The sequence below is a fragment of the Stenella coeruleoalba genome (assembly GCF_951394435.1).
Source record: "Stenella coeruleoalba genome assembly, chromosome: 6".
Lineage (NCBI taxonomy): Eukaryota > Metazoa > Chordata > Mammalia > Artiodactyla > Delphinidae > Stenella > Stenella coeruleoalba.
This window is the reverse complement of record NC_137151.1, coordinates 101,063,978-101,084,693: the sequence shown is the minus strand read 5'-3', so window position 1 is coordinate 101,084,693 and position 20,716 is coordinate 101,063,978. Positions and strand designations below refer to the sequence as shown.

At 35.6% G+C, this 20,716-nt stretch overlaps 1 protein-coding gene across 9 annotated transcripts in view; it reads right to left on the bottom strand.

Annotated features, from left to right (window-relative positions):
• Positions 1-20,716, bottom strand: part of MAP2 (microtubule associated protein 2) — a 278,138-nt gene that overhangs the window by 44,016 nt on the left and 213,406 nt on the right. For 7 of the 9 annotated variants that reach the window (XM_079924502.1, XM_079924503.1, XM_079924505.1 and 4 more), the window contains exons 5-6: positions 9,411-9,524; positions 6,676-6,753 (exon numbers count right to left, since the gene is read on the bottom strand). In XM_079924502.1, coding sequence (XP_079780628.1) covers positions 6,676-6,753; positions 9,411-9,524 — 192 coding nt within the window. The remainder of the gene's footprint in view (positions 1-6,675; positions 6,754-9,410; positions 9,525-20,716) is intronic. The other 2 variants (XM_079924509.1, XM_079924510.1) reach the window with 1 other exon arrangement.

The window sequence follows — 20,716 nt, the reverse complement described above, 5'->3', positions numbered from 1 at the left end:
CAAACAGACACACAGGAAGAAACTGCAGGGAGAACTGGGCAAGACAGACACAAGATCAGACAGACGAGACAGACACCTGCACGAGGACATGGGGCCATGGAAGCAGCAGAGCAGGATGGAGGATGGGAGACAGTGAAGTCTCATGCTTCAGTAGCCGCTGCATTTCAGCTATCCCTTCAGTAATCTTGCCATTGATCTAAATGAATCAAATGCTCTGACACCCCCACTGCATAATAGAAATTATCTTTACATTCCCCTCAAACAAGTTAAAACAACAACAGGACACTGGAATAGAAACAAAGCACTATCAAACAAATACATTTGTTAGAAGAAATTCTTTCAAGTACATAAATTTTCCTCATGCTTTTATCAATATATGTATAAGTTAAAAAAGAGGAAAGCTGTTAGGATCTGATGCCTGCACAATTATGGGGGAAATCCGTCCTGCTGACGTAGAACCTTAATTATCTAGTATGCTCACATGTTTAGCATTTTGGTTGATTTAATTCTTAGTTAATGACTTCAACCAGAAAGTAAGTTTTAATTTCAGTCCTGTTAAGAAAAATCTAGAATGCATTATCTTTCTTTCCTGTCTTGCTTAGGGGAGCACAGTTGGCACAGCTTTTTCTTTGGATGCAAACTCCTAGGCATCTTTTTAAACCCTGGTTCTCATTTGCATGGCTGTGAAAATATTAGAAAGTTTTAGAAAGTACCTAGCAATATACAGTTGTTTTCCTGTGTTCTGCTTCTCTTCTGAAAGCTTAATAGAGATTACAATTAGCTGAGAATTTCTACTGAGTTGGCTTCAGATTCATCAGTATTTTATTCAATGCAGTTTCACTTGCACTACTGGCTTCTGACTGTTTTTATACCTCAAACACCTCATTGCATATTTCTCATTGAAATGCCAAAGGAACTGCTCTCATTTCTCTCCTTTCCTGTGTCTTGGCTTAGAAATCTGCATTATTTAAATATACTTCCTTAGTTACACGAGTGTAGATAGTGTAGATCAATCAGTTTGCTTAGCACTTGGATTCTTGCATATTTCAATGAGCCTCAGGGATGATGACAAAGAACAATATTTGGCTGCTGATGTAGTGCAGACACTACACCTCAGGTCTACATGGCAGGTTACTAAATTTGCTAATCACTATTTATTTACTTATATAGAGAAATAATTTTAGAATTTTGTGATTTTCAAAATTTGTACTATCTATATAATTTTTATTTCTATCAAAATTTAAGTTGACAAAATTACAGAAATAATTTGAAAATGCACTGTATTTTTAGGGCAATAACTTATTTTCAGCAAACTGAGTGCTGACAGCTGGAAATGAACCTGAAATCATAAGGATGCTAAAATAACATTTTGAAAGGAGAATACTTTTAATCTTTTGAGCACATTATTTACTGATTGTTCAATGGAAGTTGTTTCTGGATGGGTGCTCAGAACTTTCTCAGCCAGCATGCTTATTATAACATGGGATAGAAGAAACCTAAAATTACATTTGATATTCTTAGTTCAACTCAGCATGATTTCTCAGCTGAGCAGACAACTGGCTGAGATGTGGCCTACAATGCTGGCTGAATCCTAAGTCCTGGGCTTGTCACAAGTCCCAGCCATTCATATTTCCTCTAGTGACTCCTGAGGCTGTAGACTCCCTATGGACACAAGTTCCTCCTAAAACTTCTAATACTTTCAACAGATTGCATGGACAATCAATTAGTGAAAATGACATATTTGCCTCTCTGCTTTTCAACATGTGCTGGGAAGTAGAGCAGACTACTACAAAACTAAAGAATTTAAAGCTGAGAGCTGATAGCTTAAAGGCAATACCCCGTGGGTGTTTTAACCTTTTGAAGATTTCGGCTTCCTCTTTCTTGTTGCTTGTTGCTCTTTTTTGCAAGTGCCAAAATGTGAAAACAGCCCAGAGTCTTGCTTCTGATCTATAATATTTCAAAGAAACAGTACTTTCTATTCTGAAAACTTTGACTAATCAGAGAACAACAAAAACAACAAAAACTTTAAGTGCTTCAGTGGAAAAGTAGCTTCTCTGTAGTATTTGTCTGGCCCTTAGCCAGGCAACGCCAAAAAAGAATGTCTGGCAAACCCCAGTCCCGTCTGGGTACTGTGAGCTGTATGCACTCCAAGTCTCTGTTTAGGACCTATGAGCCTGCAGTCCATCTACATTACAAGTCCCAGAGATGTGCCAGGCAAGTGACACTTAGAGGATCATGGCTGGCTAAGTTCAGACAGTGTACCAGTGCACGGGCTTCCAATGATAATGCTAGAAGACAAGAGATCCTCGTTTGCTACAGAACTGTGTATGGCAGGTGGTCTCAGTTCATACCCAAATAGAGGTGGGACACATAATAAATAAATTGTAAATGAGTAAATTATAAATACATAATAATTATAAATATATTATAAATGAATGAATTATTTACATGGGAGTGGTTTGGATAAAAAGGAAATCAGTCCAGTGGCTTGTAACCAACAAACTCTCATTAGAAGATCACTTCACATTCATTGTCCCACAGTAAAAGCCTAAATAACATACAACTTTAGGGATGCAGTGAGGCTGTTTGTAGGGAGTTAGATTTGGATTTAAATTCTGGATAAGCCACTTACTAGCCATGACATCCTGGGCAAGAGTGGAAGTGAGTATTATCTGTATGGGTTGCTTGGAGGATTAAATGGGAAGGTATTTGAGAAAGCACCAAGTATCATGCTCAATTCCATATACATTAGCATCTCTGTCTTCAGTATATCAGACAAGTTGTCATGTACCTTTGCTCTTTACTTTCATTTGACACATCAAAGCTAGACTTGAGAGATTTATGAAAAATGAATTCATAACAGTTTTGTTCTTTAAGACCAGGATTGAATGTCTCCTTTTACTATAAGTACACTTGCTTATGGAATCTCTGCTTCTGCCACCAAATAGTCTGTTTCATTTAATAATGTGATATTTTAAAGGATAGGGTAGCCTTATGAACCTTGGACTTTTACATAAATTTCTTTGCGTAATGATAATCTTTAAAAATGAAGTTTACCTGGTTTCAGTGGAAGAATACATTTTCCCTAATTGGCTTTCACCCAAACCTTTTTTTTTTTTTAAAGCATTTGAAAATTTATATTGCGTAAAGTTTGCCACACAAAATTCAGTCTTGGTATGTCAGTCCCCTTTGGTACAAATGAGTAGTCACTTTTATGAGAGACTGAGTCTCTTGGGGTATCAGTGACTCAGTGATTTTGCCTGTCCTGGCATCACCGCTTCCGCCCCATGCCCTGGGGCAACTGGCTCCACTTACATTGTTTCCTACCATCTCTAAGCCCTTTCCATTCTACAAGCTTTTGATGAGGACTCCTCAGTTGGCCCTCTGTGTCTGCTGCCCCAGAATGTTATGGAGGGAAACTGCTTCAGATCAGCAGTTATAATGTGGCCAAATCATTGACATAGGAAATCATCACCCTAGGATTTGGAGCAAACCTAAGAGGGCAGAAGGATTCCTGGTTCTGTTTCCAGATGTTTCCACTGTTTGTGCACGGGCTTCCAAGTTCTAACAGTTCAGTCCAAATGACAACTATTATGGTTAGGCCAAAAAGAAAAAGGAGATTAATTTGAAAATATCGTAAATAATACAATATTGGTTCACTGTACCTGGGTTTCATTTCTAAGCGTGCTACTTATTTAATTTTTTCATTAAAATCCCTTTGTTTCCCAGAATAAGCACAAATTCTGGGAATTATGAATATTAAATCAGTTATAATAAATGGATATTCATAAATGACAGTAATTAACATCTTAAATTATTTTTAGTGAGAGCTTTCATGCTTCCCCTTTGGGAAAGAACAGCTTTTAAAATGTTTGATAATTAATAAAAAGTAAGGATATCCTCAAAATCATTGAATTACTCAATTTAAGAACTCTTTTACGTTTGTATAAAAGTGTTGAATTGTGACATTCACTGTGCCTTTAGATTAAAGTTGCTTTGAGAGTGTTTTGAGGAGGGTAAAAAATCTCCTAGATGAAAAAATCCACATGCTTTCTTTCCACCCAGTGCACTATGAGCAGTAGTATATCAATGGAATTTTGGCTTGGTCTTTACAAACCAACTGGTTTGAATAATTGAAAAGCTGAATCCTGTCATGCGGTTTTTCACTAATTTTTTCTGATAAAACAAATAAGTTGTTATATGTACTTTAAGAGCGGTTTAAAATAAAAGAGAGGGACTAGTTTGATTGCCTAGATCACATATCTTTCATATATTTAAGGTGAGAATATCTGATCTTTTAAATGAGTGAGGTAGAGTTTATAAAGTACATACTTTTTTTCTATATAACTCAAAACTATGGTTATCCTTTTAAAAGCAAATCATTAGGCCTTCGTATAGGTTAATGCTTTCGTTTGAAAAAATAAAAAATAATAATTCAATAAAAATACAGGTTTGGTTTGAAAAATGTTAAAAATAAGATATCTTCCAATTACTTTCAGTAGGAAGTAAGTTGACATTTTCCCTAAATATACTGAAACGGCTCCAAGAAAACAATCCCGAAATGTGAAGGAACAGTTACTTTGGAAAGTGACACCTAAGTTACCAAAATGTGAAAGTGATTCTATATTTTATTTATATTTTCATTATATCCACTGTACCACCCTGCAGAAACAGACTGGGTCAATCTCGGATGGGAGGACCCTGCTGCCCTTTCGGCTCCAACTCCCATAAAAGAGTAAGAAGAATAAATTACGTGACCTCTAGCTGACTTTGGAGTCAACATCATACCGTTCTCTGGGCTAAGAGGATTCTCTGACACTTGGAAGGTTTTAAGTACAGGTTCAGAAACATTTTCAGTGACCTGAGGGAAGCACAGCTGTCACAGAAGGGTTTCTAATGCATTCAATAAAAGCCAGGTCCCTGAACCAAGTCAGCTGCTGCTTACTCCCAAGCTCCTTCAATCCTCTACCCTTTCTCACACATTAGTCATAGGACTCCTTCAGTTCCTAGAGCACTTCATGCGCTTGTTCACCTGAGAGCCCTTGCACATCCTGGACCCTCTGCCCAAAATGCCCCTTTCCTCCTTCTTTGCTTGGCCAACACCTTCTCAGGCTTCTGAGATCAGCTCCCAAGTTGTCTTCTCCCCATCCAATAAACTAAGATTACTCTTCTCTCTTAAAGCTCCCTGTTCTTTTCCTTCCTAGTGCTAAGCTTATTTATTGGATATCTGCTCTCCACCAGACTGCATGCTCCTTATAAGCATGGATCATGTCTGTTTTGTTCACTAGTGTATACCTAGAACTTGAAGACTGCAAGGAACCTTGGGCTTCATAGGTATGTGCTGAATGAGCAGAAGAACATAAGGCCAAGATGGATCTTTCAAATCTATGAATTAAAAGATCAAGTCACATTTTCAGGGAGTTAACTAATAATCAGTGGCTATAATGATGCTGATTATATGCACTGCTTGTAGCCCTCAAATTTTCTTTTATTCCTTAGACTAATTTAGTTTAACATTATATCAGGCAGCAAAATTAGAAAAAAAGGCCTCAATTTAAGAAAAAAAGACCTTGCTAAAAAAAGGTTTAAGTTTATAAATCTGTGACGAAAATAAATTATATTTATTGATAGTTTATAGTTCTGTAATTTAGAATAATCTCCATTTAGGAATTCAAAAAGTATTTTAAACAAACCTAATTACAGATTATAAAAAGACAGTGGGTCTTTTGTGACATTCTTCCATTTTTAGCACAACAAAATGAGCTCTAAAAGGGACAACAAAAGGAAAAATAAGTGAAGAAATAAATGAATAAAATGGAGAAGTATCAACATTCTGATTTTAGTATACAAAAACTAAATTATATTGAAACAAGTAAGCTTTCAATATATTTTAAAAGCTTTCTTCTGCCTTCTCCTGTAACTCTCAAACAATAGACAAAAGTTACCTGATCTAAGTCAGAGAACCAATAATAGTTTGCTTTTAAATAGTGCCTTTCATCTCGGATTCTAAATGAATATTCTTCAAAGGCATCTGTCTGCTTCATCACTGAGAACTGAAAAGCTGACATGGCATTCCATGTTAAGTAAATGCATTAAAAAATTCAAGGACAATAACAGGTCTCAGCAGGAAAGAAGCCATGATCGCAGTTTCCAGTTCACTACTCTCAATATCAGATTCATTCACTGACTTCTTCATTTATTCATTAATATTTATTGAGAGTTTGCTACAGGCCATGCCCTGGGGAAGCCCAATACAATAGTGAGCACAACAGAGACAGTTCCTGCCAACCCTTCCATAAAAATGTGTTGATTTCATCAATAAATGTATTTTGGTTCAGTCACTTATAAAATTAAATTGTATCTTTTCTGTCAAAACATTCTACATGAAGTAAACTGGTTCTCTGTAGTTATTTTAGTTAGCAATTTAAACACAAAGTTATCTTTTCCTTTATCGAGCAGATTTTTCCTTTTTTATTTTACCATATTCATCTACTTTTGATTTTGTATAGAGAAGTGATAATACATTTAATTAAAGTCTTTGTTTCTTCTTGACTATTTGAAACAGACAGCTCCCAAACTGCGTCACATACTAACCCATACAGAAGTACAGCGCGTATGGGTTGAGGTTTATTTACCCTTATTAGAAGACAAACCTCAGAGTCCAGCAAGCCTTACCTTCCTCCACTGTGACAGTCTGTTCTGAGGCTGGTGATGGGGGTGGAGAAGGAGGCAGATTAGCTGTCTCTTCAGCTGCTGAAGAGCAAACAAACGAAAAAATGAGATACAACAATTAATCCTATTAGGCCAGGAGATGTGTAGGCAGTTCTGCTATCTGTAAAAAGGACTCGTTATTAAATTCAGGGAAAGACTCAATAGCAAGCTGCAGTTGACTTATTTTTAGCCCCATTACCTGGTTCACGTATTTTTGAAAACCTAAAAAAAAGAAGAGCATTTCATATTTTAAAAAAAAATCATTTTGTCCTCTCCATAAAAATGGATTAGAGATGGCTGCTAAAATTCTATCATTGATCCCATTAATTTGTGTCTGCTTGTTCAATTAATAAAATATTTCATTCTGGTCCTAATTTACTATATTCAAACCTACCCAGGCAAGCATTTTAGTTTGGATTTGGATTGACTGATTAAAAAAATGTTAGAGCTCTCTATTGTTCATTTTGATATGGAAACTAATCACAGTTATTTTAGGAGATGTATTTTTTAAATAACATTTTGTCCACTGATGATAATGTTGAAACCCATCCTCTGTATGTATTCTTAGAAAAGAAAAATGAAGCTGTCACAGCTTGAGGCAACCTTAGATAGAAACATGTGCTAGTGGGAGCTGAGAAATATTCTACCCTTGGCACTACACATGAAGAAGGACCAAAGAGAGAAAGGTTCTAAAAGATGGAATTCATTCACATTTCACTCCAAGTTTTCCTCTTCAAGACCCTTACCTTCTTTATGACCACTCATATGAAGGTAAGGGATTTTAAAAGGAAATATTTATCAGTCAAGGCCAGTGGTAAAATTTATTTTAAATAAGCCCTGTGGGCTTCTAAGGCATATTTTAAAGTTTCCATTTTTAAAAAAATTTATTTATTTTATTTATTTATTTTTGGCTGCATTGGGTCTTCATTGCTGTGAGCAGGCTTCCTCTAGTTGAGGCAAGCTGGGGCTTCTCTTCTTTGCGGTGCGCGGGCTTCTCATTGCAGTGGCTTCTCTTGTTGCGGAGCATGGGCTCTAGGCACGCAGGCTTAGTAGTTGTGGCATGCGGGCTCAGTAGTTGTGGCTCGCGGGATCTAGAGCACAGGCTCAGTAGTTGTGGCGCACGGGCTTAGTTGCTCCGCGGCATGTGGGATCTTCCGACCAGGGCTGGAACCCGTGTCCCCTGCATTGGCAGGTGGATTCTTAACCACTGCGCCACCAGGGAAGCCCTCAATCCTTTTTTTAAAAGAGATTTTTCTTTTAAAAATGAATGAAATTTTGTCATTTGTAGCACCATGGGTGGACTTGGAGGGCATTATGCTAAGTGAAAGAAGTCAGAGAAAGACAAATAGTGTATATCACTTACATGTGGAATCTAAAAAATATAGCAAACTAGTGAATGTAACAAAAAAGAAGCGACTCACAGATACAGAGAACAAACTGGTGGTTACCAGTGAGGAGGGGGAAGGGGCAACATAAGGTTGAGGGTGTGGGAGCTGTAAACTACTGGGTGTAAGATAGGCTCAAGGATGTATTGTACAGTTCGGGGAATGTAGCCCATATTTTGTAATAACTGTAAATGGAAAGTAACCTTTAAATTGTAGTAAAAATTAAAAATTAAAAAAAATTTAAAAAGGGGGGTTTTGTTTTATTTGAAAGAATACAAGTAAACCACAGAAAGAAGGTTAATGTTTTAGATAAGTTTTTCCCTCTCTGTTTTAGAAGAAAATAATCCTTGATAATCAAAGAACATTTTATTGACTATAATGAGATTATTTTTAATTACTATTCTGGGAGAGGAGAAATTTTTATTGTTTAATTTTTAATAGACAATGGAGTGCTAATCAGAAAATCAAATATTAAGGATACATTAGATTGAAGGACAGAAAAATAGATATGTACTATTTTTAGGCTTTAAAAACCATACCTTTCAATGTGTTAGTTATATGCACCTGTGAAATAAACATATATGTTCAACGTAAGAGAATTTCCTTTTTTATGCATCTCTGCATGTACATACATCTACATTTAGCATCTATCTGTCTCTCTATCTATCTATCTGTCTATCCAGAGTAGGGACAGGGAGCCTTTGGTTGAGAATGCTTTCCTTGGTGACCACCATTATGTTACCTGTTTGGCCCTGCAGGGCATTTGACTCGTGATGGAGAGGGCAAATGCTATCTCATTTTCCTTAAATGAACCAAGTGAAGACCAGTACACTATATGAGATACAATGTCACTGATGATTCTAACAATCTCTGGCTATAGGTTTTGTGTAGCCTGTTCAGGGAGACCAAAAAGAGACTGTAGTATAGACAATAATTAACGAAAACCCATAAAGGGAAAAAAATCATCTCTAATTAAAGCATTAGAACATTTTCCTTATGAGTAGGGGCCATGACATCAAAATGCACTGGCTTTATTTTTATAATAACTATCTCCAGTGGTCTGGAAAAGGAAAATTAAGGGCAATTTAGGGGCAAAGTCTAATTATAAGTTGACTGTCCTAAAGACTACCGAAATACCACGAGTCTGTTGAGGAAGGTGAAAATAGATCCCAGGGCGTCCCAACAGAGATGTTTGATGAATGTCACAGTTAGGGATGAAGTATGAGATATGGCCTGTCTTCGAACGCGAAGACTTGATTCTGTGATCAGGGTGCAGCAGACGCAGCCCCTGACCCGAGGCTCTTTCTCATTTACCTAAAGGCAGAGGTGCAGGCTGATCTTTATGCTGAGCTTCTTTCTCTTGTTCACCTTTCAGAACTGCTACAGCTTCCGCCGTGACTACTTGAACTATCCTTGCAGACACCTCCTCTGTAATAAATAGTAACAAAAGAAAATAAAATGATGAGCCATCCAAAACAGGTAGCAACAAGGAAAAATAATCAAACAGTATAGTCAATTAAGATTTTATTTTCACTGTCTTTCTCCCAAGGAAGTACAACAGAATTTATTAAATTGCAGATAAATACACACACACACACACACACACACACACACACACACACACCACACATATAAACCAAAAAAAAAAAAAAAGTGAGAGAGAGAGAAAATAAAAGGAGTTGGCATTCTGGGAGCTAAGCAAAATTAACACAGAACGAAGGAAAAATAATGAACCTGTATGGCAGCTTAAATTTTAAAAACTGTTTATACAAACAGAAACAATGTAACATTTTGTACCTAGTAAAACAAATTCTAAGAGAAGAGAGGATTCATTTTAGATTTAACTTAAAATACTGTTTTATAGTTTTCTTACAGTTTTATAGAAAAGTATATTAAAATAATCTTCTATGCTAATTTGCAGAAATACCATGATTTAAAATCGAAAGATGCTTCAAAATGTGAATTTATGATTAAACAGCACTATCTGGGATTAGTTTGAACACAAGAGATTAAGAAAAATCTGGGAAGATAAAATCTGAGTGAAATACATGGAAATGATATATCAGATGGTCTCTTTCTAAAGAGCTACTACTTTTCTAGACAGTGGATGGTTTAAAGATCTTTAAGGTCATATGATATATATTCAACCTAGTCAGTGCAATAGTTTCATTAAAAAAAAGCCAGGGTGGGAGGGAGGGTCATCATTAAAATGATCAGTCTGTGAGATGCCTGATAACTAGTTTTTGGCCTGAAATGGCATCTGCTGAACCATTAACAATGCTAACTTCATATAACCTAGTCAGAAAAAATTCAGGAAATGATGTTCCATATATCATCAACTAAAAAGGAAAGAAGCCTTTTGAGATTAAAAATATTTTCTAAATTAGAAATAAATCCTACAGAATTTAACTTTTCATCATCTTTATATAAAAACATCTACCGTACTAGGAAATAAACCCACTTATAGCCTTAATAGAAACAAGTTGTCCTGGATAAGGGGATGGGTAGGGATTTGTTCTCATAATTTTAATCAAGATTTTAGAATAAATATTTCATTGAAATTATGGTTCCTGATTGGAATTAACACATTCACAAGCAGGTTGGGGGAGATCTGCCTGTTTTTACCTGGCTGGTTCATTTAGACACAGCCTCCTGTAGAAAGGCTTCATCACCCCACCCAGGATGAGAGAGACCATAGTGCTTGAGAAGCAGGCTTCTGGGTAAGCAATCCACTTGGACAACATTTATCTGAATTTTAAAAGCTGGATTACCTGATTGAATACATTTGCCTCTATATGTTTAACTTCCTGATTTTTTAAATAGCCACTTGACACTATACCCTATGTATATAGTCTTAAGGGATGCACTTTAAACACTCTTATCTACAGCCAGTAGCAGTAATAGCAGGAGAAGCAGTATTTTAAAAATATTATAGTGCTCACTACGTGCCAAACACTTTGCTAAGGTGGTTGCTCTCATCATTTTAATGCATTATTTACTATTATTACTCCCATCTTTCAGATGAGGAAACAGAGGACAATAGGATTAGATCATATAATCAGACATTCTTATACATATCATAGTTAGAATACCAATTTTCAAGTAATTAGTATATTATAAAATGCCTTAAATACTAAAACTAAACTAAGTGTGATTTAATATATTTTAAAAATTATTTATTTTGTTTATTTTTATTTTTGGCTGTGTTGAGTCTTCATTGCTGCGCATGGGATTGCTCTAGTTGTGGCGAGCAGGGGCTACTCTTCGTTGCGGTGCGTGGGCTTCTCATTGTGGTGGCTTCTCTTGTTGCAGAGCACGGGCTCTAGGTGTGCGGGCTTCAGCAGTTGCGGCTCGCGAGCTCAGTAGTTTTGGCTCGCGGGCTCTAGAGTGCAGGCTCCGTAGTTGTGGCACACAGGCTTAGTTGCTCCACAGCATGTGGGATCTTCCCGGACTAGGGTCCCCTGCATTGGCAGGCAGATTCTTAACCACTGCACCACCAGGAAAGCCCTGATTTAATATTTTTTTATGTTTGAAGTATAATTTTAAGAAGCTGGAGTCCTAATTTAAATTTCAAGTATCCAAAGAGCAAGTATGGATAGGCTACTTAAAATTATTTCTGAAAAAGCTTTAATTTCTAAGCAAGGCTCCAGCAAATTCATTTCATACATTTATATAACAAGTATTTTTCATAAAGCAATTTTTCAGACAATACACTTTGCACTCAATTTAGTTTCAACAAGGAAGGATCTTTTTTCTTTACTATTGCAAAAATGTACAGAATAATTTTAATATCAAATAGTAATGATACAATTCATCCTTATAAGGATGTTTTAAACTATACAATTTAATTCATAGCATCACATAATTTTAGAGCTGAAAGAGCTCTGAGAGATTTTGTCTAAATCCTCTCATTTTGCAGATGAGGAAACAAAGGCTGGGTATACTGATGAGATTTGCTCAAGTTCAGACAGCTGATGGAGGTAAACAGACTAGAACCCAGGTTTCCTACTATGGTGTTTTTTCTCTTAAATAGAAGAACAGAAGGACTAATAGAGAAACAACCAGAAAATTCTCTAGTAGTCGTGTGAATGGCTAATGGAAATATATGATCTTTAAAGGTATGAACCAAGGAAACATACTCTCAGACCTGCTTGTCTATTCATCTATCTAATGTACACTATTACCATTCCTGATTATATTTTGAGACTATGTACCAAGTGATTGACCATGATTGAGTAATTATCTATCTATCTATCTGTAATTATCTATCTATTTATCTATCTAATCATCTACCTATATATCTTGTAGACCATGTTAGATACTGTAATAGATAATTTAACTCAAGAAGATGAATACTTTATTTCTGAGACAGTACTATTTTATTAGAATTTTTGTTCTATTTTAGTGTTTGAGCAGAAATTTTCATAGTTGTTCTAGGTAAATAAATGACAATAACAATCATCAAAGCACTGTAAGGAATACTAACTGCTGTGCTATTTGGTGGGGAGGGCAGAAGAGGAGGAAGGGCTGCGTGTTTTCATGAAGCCAGGCTGTTGGGGAGGCTTTCTCTGAAAAATCCCTGAAAGGCTAGTCTCTCAAAGTGACATTTTCAATGGGAAAGAATACTGCAAAAAGGGCTACAGAAAGTTAAATCCACTTTGAGACACCTCTTTGTTGTCTACACTGCTTAATAATATGGCAAAAAGAATTATTTTATGTTTTGCGAATTGCCACTTGCATATATTAATTTTCAATGCAATTCAGACCTTTAAAAATCAAGAGTGCTTTTTAGCACTTCTAGCATCCAGGTGTTTTATGGAAAACTGGATATAATGGAGAGGTGGAGCAAGAATTGCAGAAAATGGGACATATGTAGAACCCATGCGTCTTCTGGATCATTCCTGCATCTCCTTGTTGGCACGTATACAAAATTTAGTATCTCTCTATGGCATTTAGTAAATACATCTTGCATGGAATTGTGTCAGTACACAAGCCTTATCTCCACTACCATGTAAAGTTTCCCAAGTCAAGGACTTTCTCTCTGTCATACCTGCAATTCTCGAAGCTTCTCTCATTGAACTTTACCCAGACTGAATGCTTAACACAAGTTTTTGAAAGGATGAAAAATTAACATGAAAGGAAGGCTTGTTTATGATGCTTACACAAATTCAGAAATAATCTGTGCTTGTTACTATATTTACTAACTTAACCCCCCCAATTTATATTATTTATTGTATTCTTGTTTAAGTTTTTGATGCATTTTAGAATACTACTTCTTAAATGGGGGTTCCAAATTCTTCTGTACCTACTGAAGAATTTTCCAGGATCTAAGAGTAGTTAACATAAATTAAATTTGTTTAAATTGGGAAAATAATCCAATAAAAATAAGTATCTACTAGTTTATGTGAACAAATTACAACTGAGCTATACTACATTATTCCAGTCTTTTTGTTTGAGATTGTATTTAGAATAATTTTGAAACCGTGGAGAACTAGTTTATATGTTGTTGGCTAATGAGAACAGAGGTGAACTTAATAAAGAATGCATTTGCATGAGGTGTAGGCCAAATGACATCATTAGGCACTGTACAGACTTTCAAAATATTCTAAACAGAGATAAGGGAAAATTGAATCATTACTTATCTCCAGTCAGTTTAGACATGTCCAACCTAAATAAAATGCACTGTATCAGCTGGTACCACATATCTTGTGAGTGATAATTTAGTCTTAGCAAAACAATATTATTTACTTAGATGGGAAGAGACAGGACATTTGAATTTTATTGGTTTTGTTGTTTCAGAGAACATTAATTTATAAATGTGTTCGAGTTTCATAGTTGAATAAGCTGATTTTATATTTGTATGTATTTAATCATAACTAGTAAGAAAATAATTTAGCCCACTCTTGGGATAATTGATCATTTTTTTTCTTTAAAAGAATTTAACAGATTATAAGAAACGTTACTTTAGAATAATCAAACGGGCTGTATGGGAGTCAAGTTCGTGACATGTTATCTTCCGTTTGGGGTAAAAATAATACTGTTAAAACTTTAAAAACAACTATTTTCTAGTGTTAATTTCATAGTGTTAGGAAAACATGAGTATAGGATTGCTCTGGGGGTTTCAATTGGTCCAGTCAATTCAAAAATCTTCCTCTAAGAAAGGGCTGTCATCAGTGCAGAGATGGTAGCTTCCCCCACGGAGGATGGCCTTTTCTCAATGGAGGCCTAATCAGCAGATCTCCTGAGTGAGGCTCACCGTTATAGCCTGGCTCCTGGAACAGGAGCAAATTCACTCAGGGTTCAGGTAAAGTTCAGGGAAGATTAATGGTAAACGTGTCAAACATATACAAAAGATAAAGGAAGGCAGTCACAAAATCAGACCTATAAAAATGATAACGTAAGAGTTACAATGTGTGTGTGTGATTATATATGTATATATATATATAATTATATGTACTTAATTTTATAATTATATAATTTCTTTATTCATTCTACAAGTATTTATTAAACGCCTCCATCCATCCTCCCATTCATCCATCCACCCATCTATCGTATCTTTCTATCTAGGAGATTACTGTCTTTTATAGTGTGCATTAGACAAAGTCACATGGACTTTAATTCATAGAAATGTGGGTATAAACTCCAGCATTGCTACTTTCTAGTTACTTCATCCTAGGAATTTTACTCAAACTCACTGAGTTTCAATTCTTCAATCAAAAAATGGAAATGATAATAGTACCCATCTCACAGGTTTTTGTGAGGAACTCAATTACAAAAATATATAACAGGCCTGGCACATCAAAGAACTCAAATAAAAAGATCTCCCACTAGTTCTTTACCAAGATGTTTTTATTTTCTCTCAGCCATATATTGTTCTGAGTCTTCTACCTTTATATTTCTACTTTAAAGAAAGAGCAACAGTGATATGCCCTAAGGGTCCAGCCCAACTAGGCTATCATTATGATGAATAGCAGATAATATGGTTAGTCTGCAATCATCTATGTTGATGGTTAAGGGCAGTTTTTTGTTTTTTTTTGTTTTTTTCTAGACAAAGCTAGAGGGATGTTATTATTTATTCTCTGGCTTTATACCCACTTCTTTGGCCGTGTAGGTTCTGGTCTACCATCTGCTCTAGATTGCAGCCAGTAACTCCCAATTTAGGACTGTCTTCTAGACAGTGTTCCTAAAGGCATGATAACCCCTATCTACTGCTGAGGACAATTAGCAACATGAAACATTCTTTTTGTAATTAAGAGATTAGACATTTTAATTTTTCATCGCTCACTTGTTCTACCTCCTTATTGCCTTTCTTACTTTCTAGTCTAATTCTTTGTTGTTATTTTTTCTTCCAAACATTATACGTATAAAATTTTGAATAGGACTTAGCTGTTCAGAAGATTAAAGATGAATACAGATTATGCATAAATTGAAAAAGTACTATTCATTATACTTCATTGAAAGTTAGCATTGATCTTCACAGCTGAAAACATGACACATCTTACTGTAATCTGAAATTTTGAAAGGCTCGGTTATGTTTCTTTTGAACGTCTAAAATTTTCTGGAAGTGGACACTTTTAGTCTATGTTAGAAATTGTCTTAGTTAAGGAGCTTGTATAATATGTTTTATTCTCTCTTTTGTTAATGTCAAGGATTTCGAATTTCAGTGAAAACCTTACAACCAGTATTTGAGTATTAACTTGGCGTTATTTTATTAGCAGTGTCATTATGGTAATGAGACAGTTTTTATAAATAATACAAAAATGGCTCATGATATGGCTGTAAAGTCCCATTATGCCTAAGCAAATGAATAACTTGGAATTGATCTGATAAGTGATCTCCCTGTAAATCAGCTGGAATAAAAACATTAAAAGCCTCATTTTTTTTAAACAAATTTATGACCTCCAAATAATGTTATTGATAATCGGCTGATATAAAACAAGGGATTTAAAGACACAGCCCAGGGAATAGAGCAACAGGTGATATCATATCATCACTATATAGATAAACAGCTACAGGTAAAAAGTGAAGTCTGTCTTGTAAATGTATTCTGGATAACAGATATGGGGTCAGTATTCACAAGAGGATCAAAGCAGTCCTCAGTAGACTGAATTGAATTCTGGAGAGAAGAATGTTTTTTCTTGTTATTGGATAAATATATTTGTGGAAACATATACAACCAATAGGAGTAAATAAGTATAAGAAACTAATTGAGGGACTTCGCTGTTGACTCAGTGGTTAAGAATCCCCTGCATCGGGTTCGAGCCCTGGTCCAGGAAGATCCCACATGCCGCGGAGCGACTAAGCCCGTGCGCCACAATTACTGAGCCTGCGCTCTAGAGTCCGTGAGCCACAACTACTGAGCCCGCACGCCTAGAACCTGTGCTCCGCAACAACAGAAGCCACCGCAATGAGAAGCCTGCGCACTGCAACGAAGAGTAGCCCCCGCTTGCTGCAACTAGAGAAAGTCCACGCGCAGCAATGAAGACCCAATGCAGCCAAAAAAAAATAAGTAAATTTATAAAAAAAAAAGCAACTAATTGAGACATGCTCTCATCCACAGGAACCTACTTGATAATACCTCAAAGATATGATGTTAAGATACTTACATTATCATAAATAATGAATAAGCATCATACTGCAATACAAGGTTATTAAACAAGTTGCTACACTAGGCACTTTTATTTCCTGTCAATATTATTTAATCCACACAGTAACACATTTTCCAGGTTGGAAAACTGGCAAAATAACAGATAAAGGCAATTTACTGTCTCATTTGAATATCATTTTGATTCACGTCAGTGCAGTACAAATATTTTATATCAGAGTAGATTCTGGTGTCAGAAAATCTGGAATAAAATTCTCTCTTTATCTCTTATTATCTGCAAGTAAGTGACAATCTCTCTAACCCTCAGTTTCCCTATCTGTGAAGGGGAATAGAAGTGATATTCATCTTTTGGTATGTTGTGACAATTAAATGAAATTTATATATCAAGTGTTTATTTAAATTACATATTACTGTTTTAATCACTTTTACAGTCTTGTTATCACCAAGTCTACTATCATCATTTGATTGCAAAATGTAGGTAAAGACCTGAGGGTTTTTGTTGTACATTAGGACGATTCTCTCATTTTTCCCAGTGAGTACTTTCTTGCCTGAATTTTGTGTCACTGTCTAACAGACTCTATCAGGCTCGTACCACTTATTATTTAAACTAACATGATAAAGTAAATTTTACTCTACCCTTGTACCATACTATTCAGCATTTACAGTTGGGTTGCAGCCCTCTGTTTTCTTCCATGATGCTGCTTCATGCTACACCACTGCTATGCTCTGCTGGTCACATTATTTTATCACATCAAATTTTGTTGCCAGTCTCAGAACCAGTTTTTAGCACCTTTTTTAATTTAGTTATTTTGTTATATTAATCTATCAATATTGTTTCATTGATTTATAATAAAAACAATGGCGTTGAAGCTTTCTCTGTGGTCCTGACAATTCCAAGTTTGTCCTGAGCAACACAGGACATTGTTGGTATGCACAGGAGTCTGATTTTGAATGTGTACCTTTTGGGTTTTCATCAGAACCAGCTGTGATTACTTGAACATGTAAAGTCTCATCAGTTAGACTGTGAACAAAAAAATCCAAGCAAGTTGGCATATGCCTGAGAACATATTTTTGTTGATTTCTTTCAGGTTGTTTAAGGGAAAAGTAAGAGACAGAGACAATAAATTCAACCACATGGAATATAAAAGCCAGCAAGTGTTTCTGCTTTTAAGAATAATGAGCATAATAGTGCTGTGTTAAAAGAAATGACAAGTAAGCCTACCATACACTTGTAAAAGAAGGAAAACAAAACAATTTTAGAACGCTCCTGTCAAGAAAAGGTTTTTCTCAGTAGGGTACAGAATGGTTGCCTAGGAAACCGATGCTAATTGCTGCTGCTGATGGAAACTAGTCAACAAGGAAAGCACTGTGTTCGAAGCGCCCTGCCAAACAAATACCTTAGATAAATTCATAAAAACAGGAAAGAAGGAAAGTTCCTTGCTTCTACTCCTTGCTTAATTTGGAGAGTAAATATTCTCTCTGAAGCTATTTCCTGTAATCAAGTGGTGATGAAGGAAATTAAAAGAGCAGATTGGATTTTTGTTGTTGTTTTGTTTGTTTCTCTGGCACCTTAGCACTTATTAAAGAGGCCAGTGTTGGCATATCCCTCGCTAGTCAGACTCCCATTGATTCCAAAGGGTCACCCCGGCCAACACTGCAGCTGTAGATCTCTGCATACCAGCTTTTTCAAAGATTTCTTCCTAAGACTTACTGACTAAACCCAGGATAAATTTAATCTATGGGGGGAAATGCTTTTGCAGTAAAGTTAGTCTATGGAGATAAATGCACTTAAGATACACGATCATGACTGCACAAAGTTTATTCTGATGGGTACTTAAATTTAAGAGAATTTATATCGCATCCACTATAGATGATGGAACTATGCTTAGTCATTACGGGGGCTACAAACATGAGTAAGACATGGTGTTCCTACATTAAAATTGTGCTTGAAAGCGGGGCAATCTCATTGAAGGGCATGGTTTTGTTTTTTAAGATTTTTCTAGTAATGGCCACCGATTTTAGCTGATCTCACCATAATCACTCATATGGTCCTCTTCTGAAATGCATCTGGGCTAGGATTAGGAGTACGGTGTACGATTATAGGAGAATTTTCCCTCTTTCGCTCTCTTTTTTCCTATTTCAACCTGTGTGCTTAAATCCATAATCTTGTTTAGACTGACAATTTAATTTACTCAAATGAAATTTTTAGAACTTGGATAGAATTGGCCTAACATTTAAATTTAGTCAAAGGGAAAGGCTTAGTAAATTAAGATGGTTATCAGTGAAAGCATACTGCAGGTTAAGGATATTATAGTATGGAATCAAAAGTAATTAGAAAAGCAAAGCATGGATCAAAAATAGTACCTACTGGAAAATTTTACTTGTAATTTTAAGGGTACAGCAGAAGAAATATAGTAAGCAAATATGGTCTAGCTTTATACTTACATATTCTAGTTAAAGATTTGTGCTGTTGTTGGTATTGGGGGATCCCAATATAGAAATGTGTGTATATTTATATTGTTGTTTGTACTTCATATATTAAACATTTACTAATTAAATCAGCTTGTAACATTTTATTGATCTTAAATTAATTTGAGAAAGAAATGTCTTGGGGAATATGCCCCTCTGAAAATTTCAAATAGCTTAATATTAATAAATTGAATGCAATAATTAAGGCACTGAGGGAATTGATAAAATGCTTTTAGAGCTTTGAAACGCTCAGTTTTGCATTTTGTCAAAATCATTACAAATGTACTACTTCTTGTAGACTTTGAGAATTTGGATTATCTTCTGCATTATCTTGAACACATCACACTCTTGAAGGAAGGTAGCATAAGACATTATTAATAACATTGATGAAAAGGTGAAATATCAATAAAACTAAGAGAGCTTGAAAAAATTCATCCTTAGAGTAACTGTGGGATAAACAATACAAAATGTACCGTACGTGCAGAACAGCACTTGCGTACACGTGTGCTTATGTGAGTGTGAGTGTGTGAATTTTGCATATATGTGTGTGTGTGAATTTACGTATGTGCCATCATTCATGCACATGAGGGTCTCTCCGTGTCTTCAAAGCTTCATCTGTATTTGGGTACCTCAAAGGACTTGGGCACGAGGCGCAAGTCTAAGATTTCATATGGGGAAATCATTGCTTCTACAGTTGCAAAACCTAGGAATGTCTGAGGCAGAGGATACAATGGAAAAATGGAAAAACATTCTAGATTCCAAAAAAAGTCACTGGAGTGAACTTTTAAAGTATAAGTGCTCCATACACCAGGAAGAGTCTTTACTAGTTACCCCTATTAATTTAAATATTTCATCTAGGGAAAAACTGTTACAATAAAATGGTAAAAATCACCAGCTTAGCTACCTTTTGTTTGCTCCTTCTAACTCATTCCCAGCATAATAACTTAAGTAAATCTTTGGAGGCCTTGTGACCTAGAAGCATACGGAATTTAGGAACTATGTGATGAGAAAAGCACGTTGTTCACAATACATCATATGGTACATTCAATCAGCAAACAGATAAACCAACATAACTTCTGTGTAATTACAGTTTGCTTAAGCCTCTAGTCCTCACATCATTCTGAGAATGAACGTGCAAATAGCAACATAACAGCATCTACCTTATGTGCTTTCTTCTTAGCCAGTCTCTCGTGAACTGTAAATATTTTAAATAAGTGATTCTCCATCTTCTATAACTGCCTATTTTATTTTTGCCATTGGAGCTCTATAAAATATTGTCCACAAATATTCTCTTTATATCAGCCCTAAAAGGACTTGGCAGACTTTAAGTCACTAAGTGCACATGGTAATTCTTTATAATTTTCAAATTATAACTGAATATATATAACCTGAGAACAATGTTTCAATCATACTGTGGGTAAAGGGACAATGGAATTAATTACATTGTGAAATTCTGAAAACTAAAATGCTATGGTGAAAAAGAAAACAAAAGAAAATGAGAAGATAATTTTGAGTCATCCTTCTTTTATCCTTTACTAATGTTTGT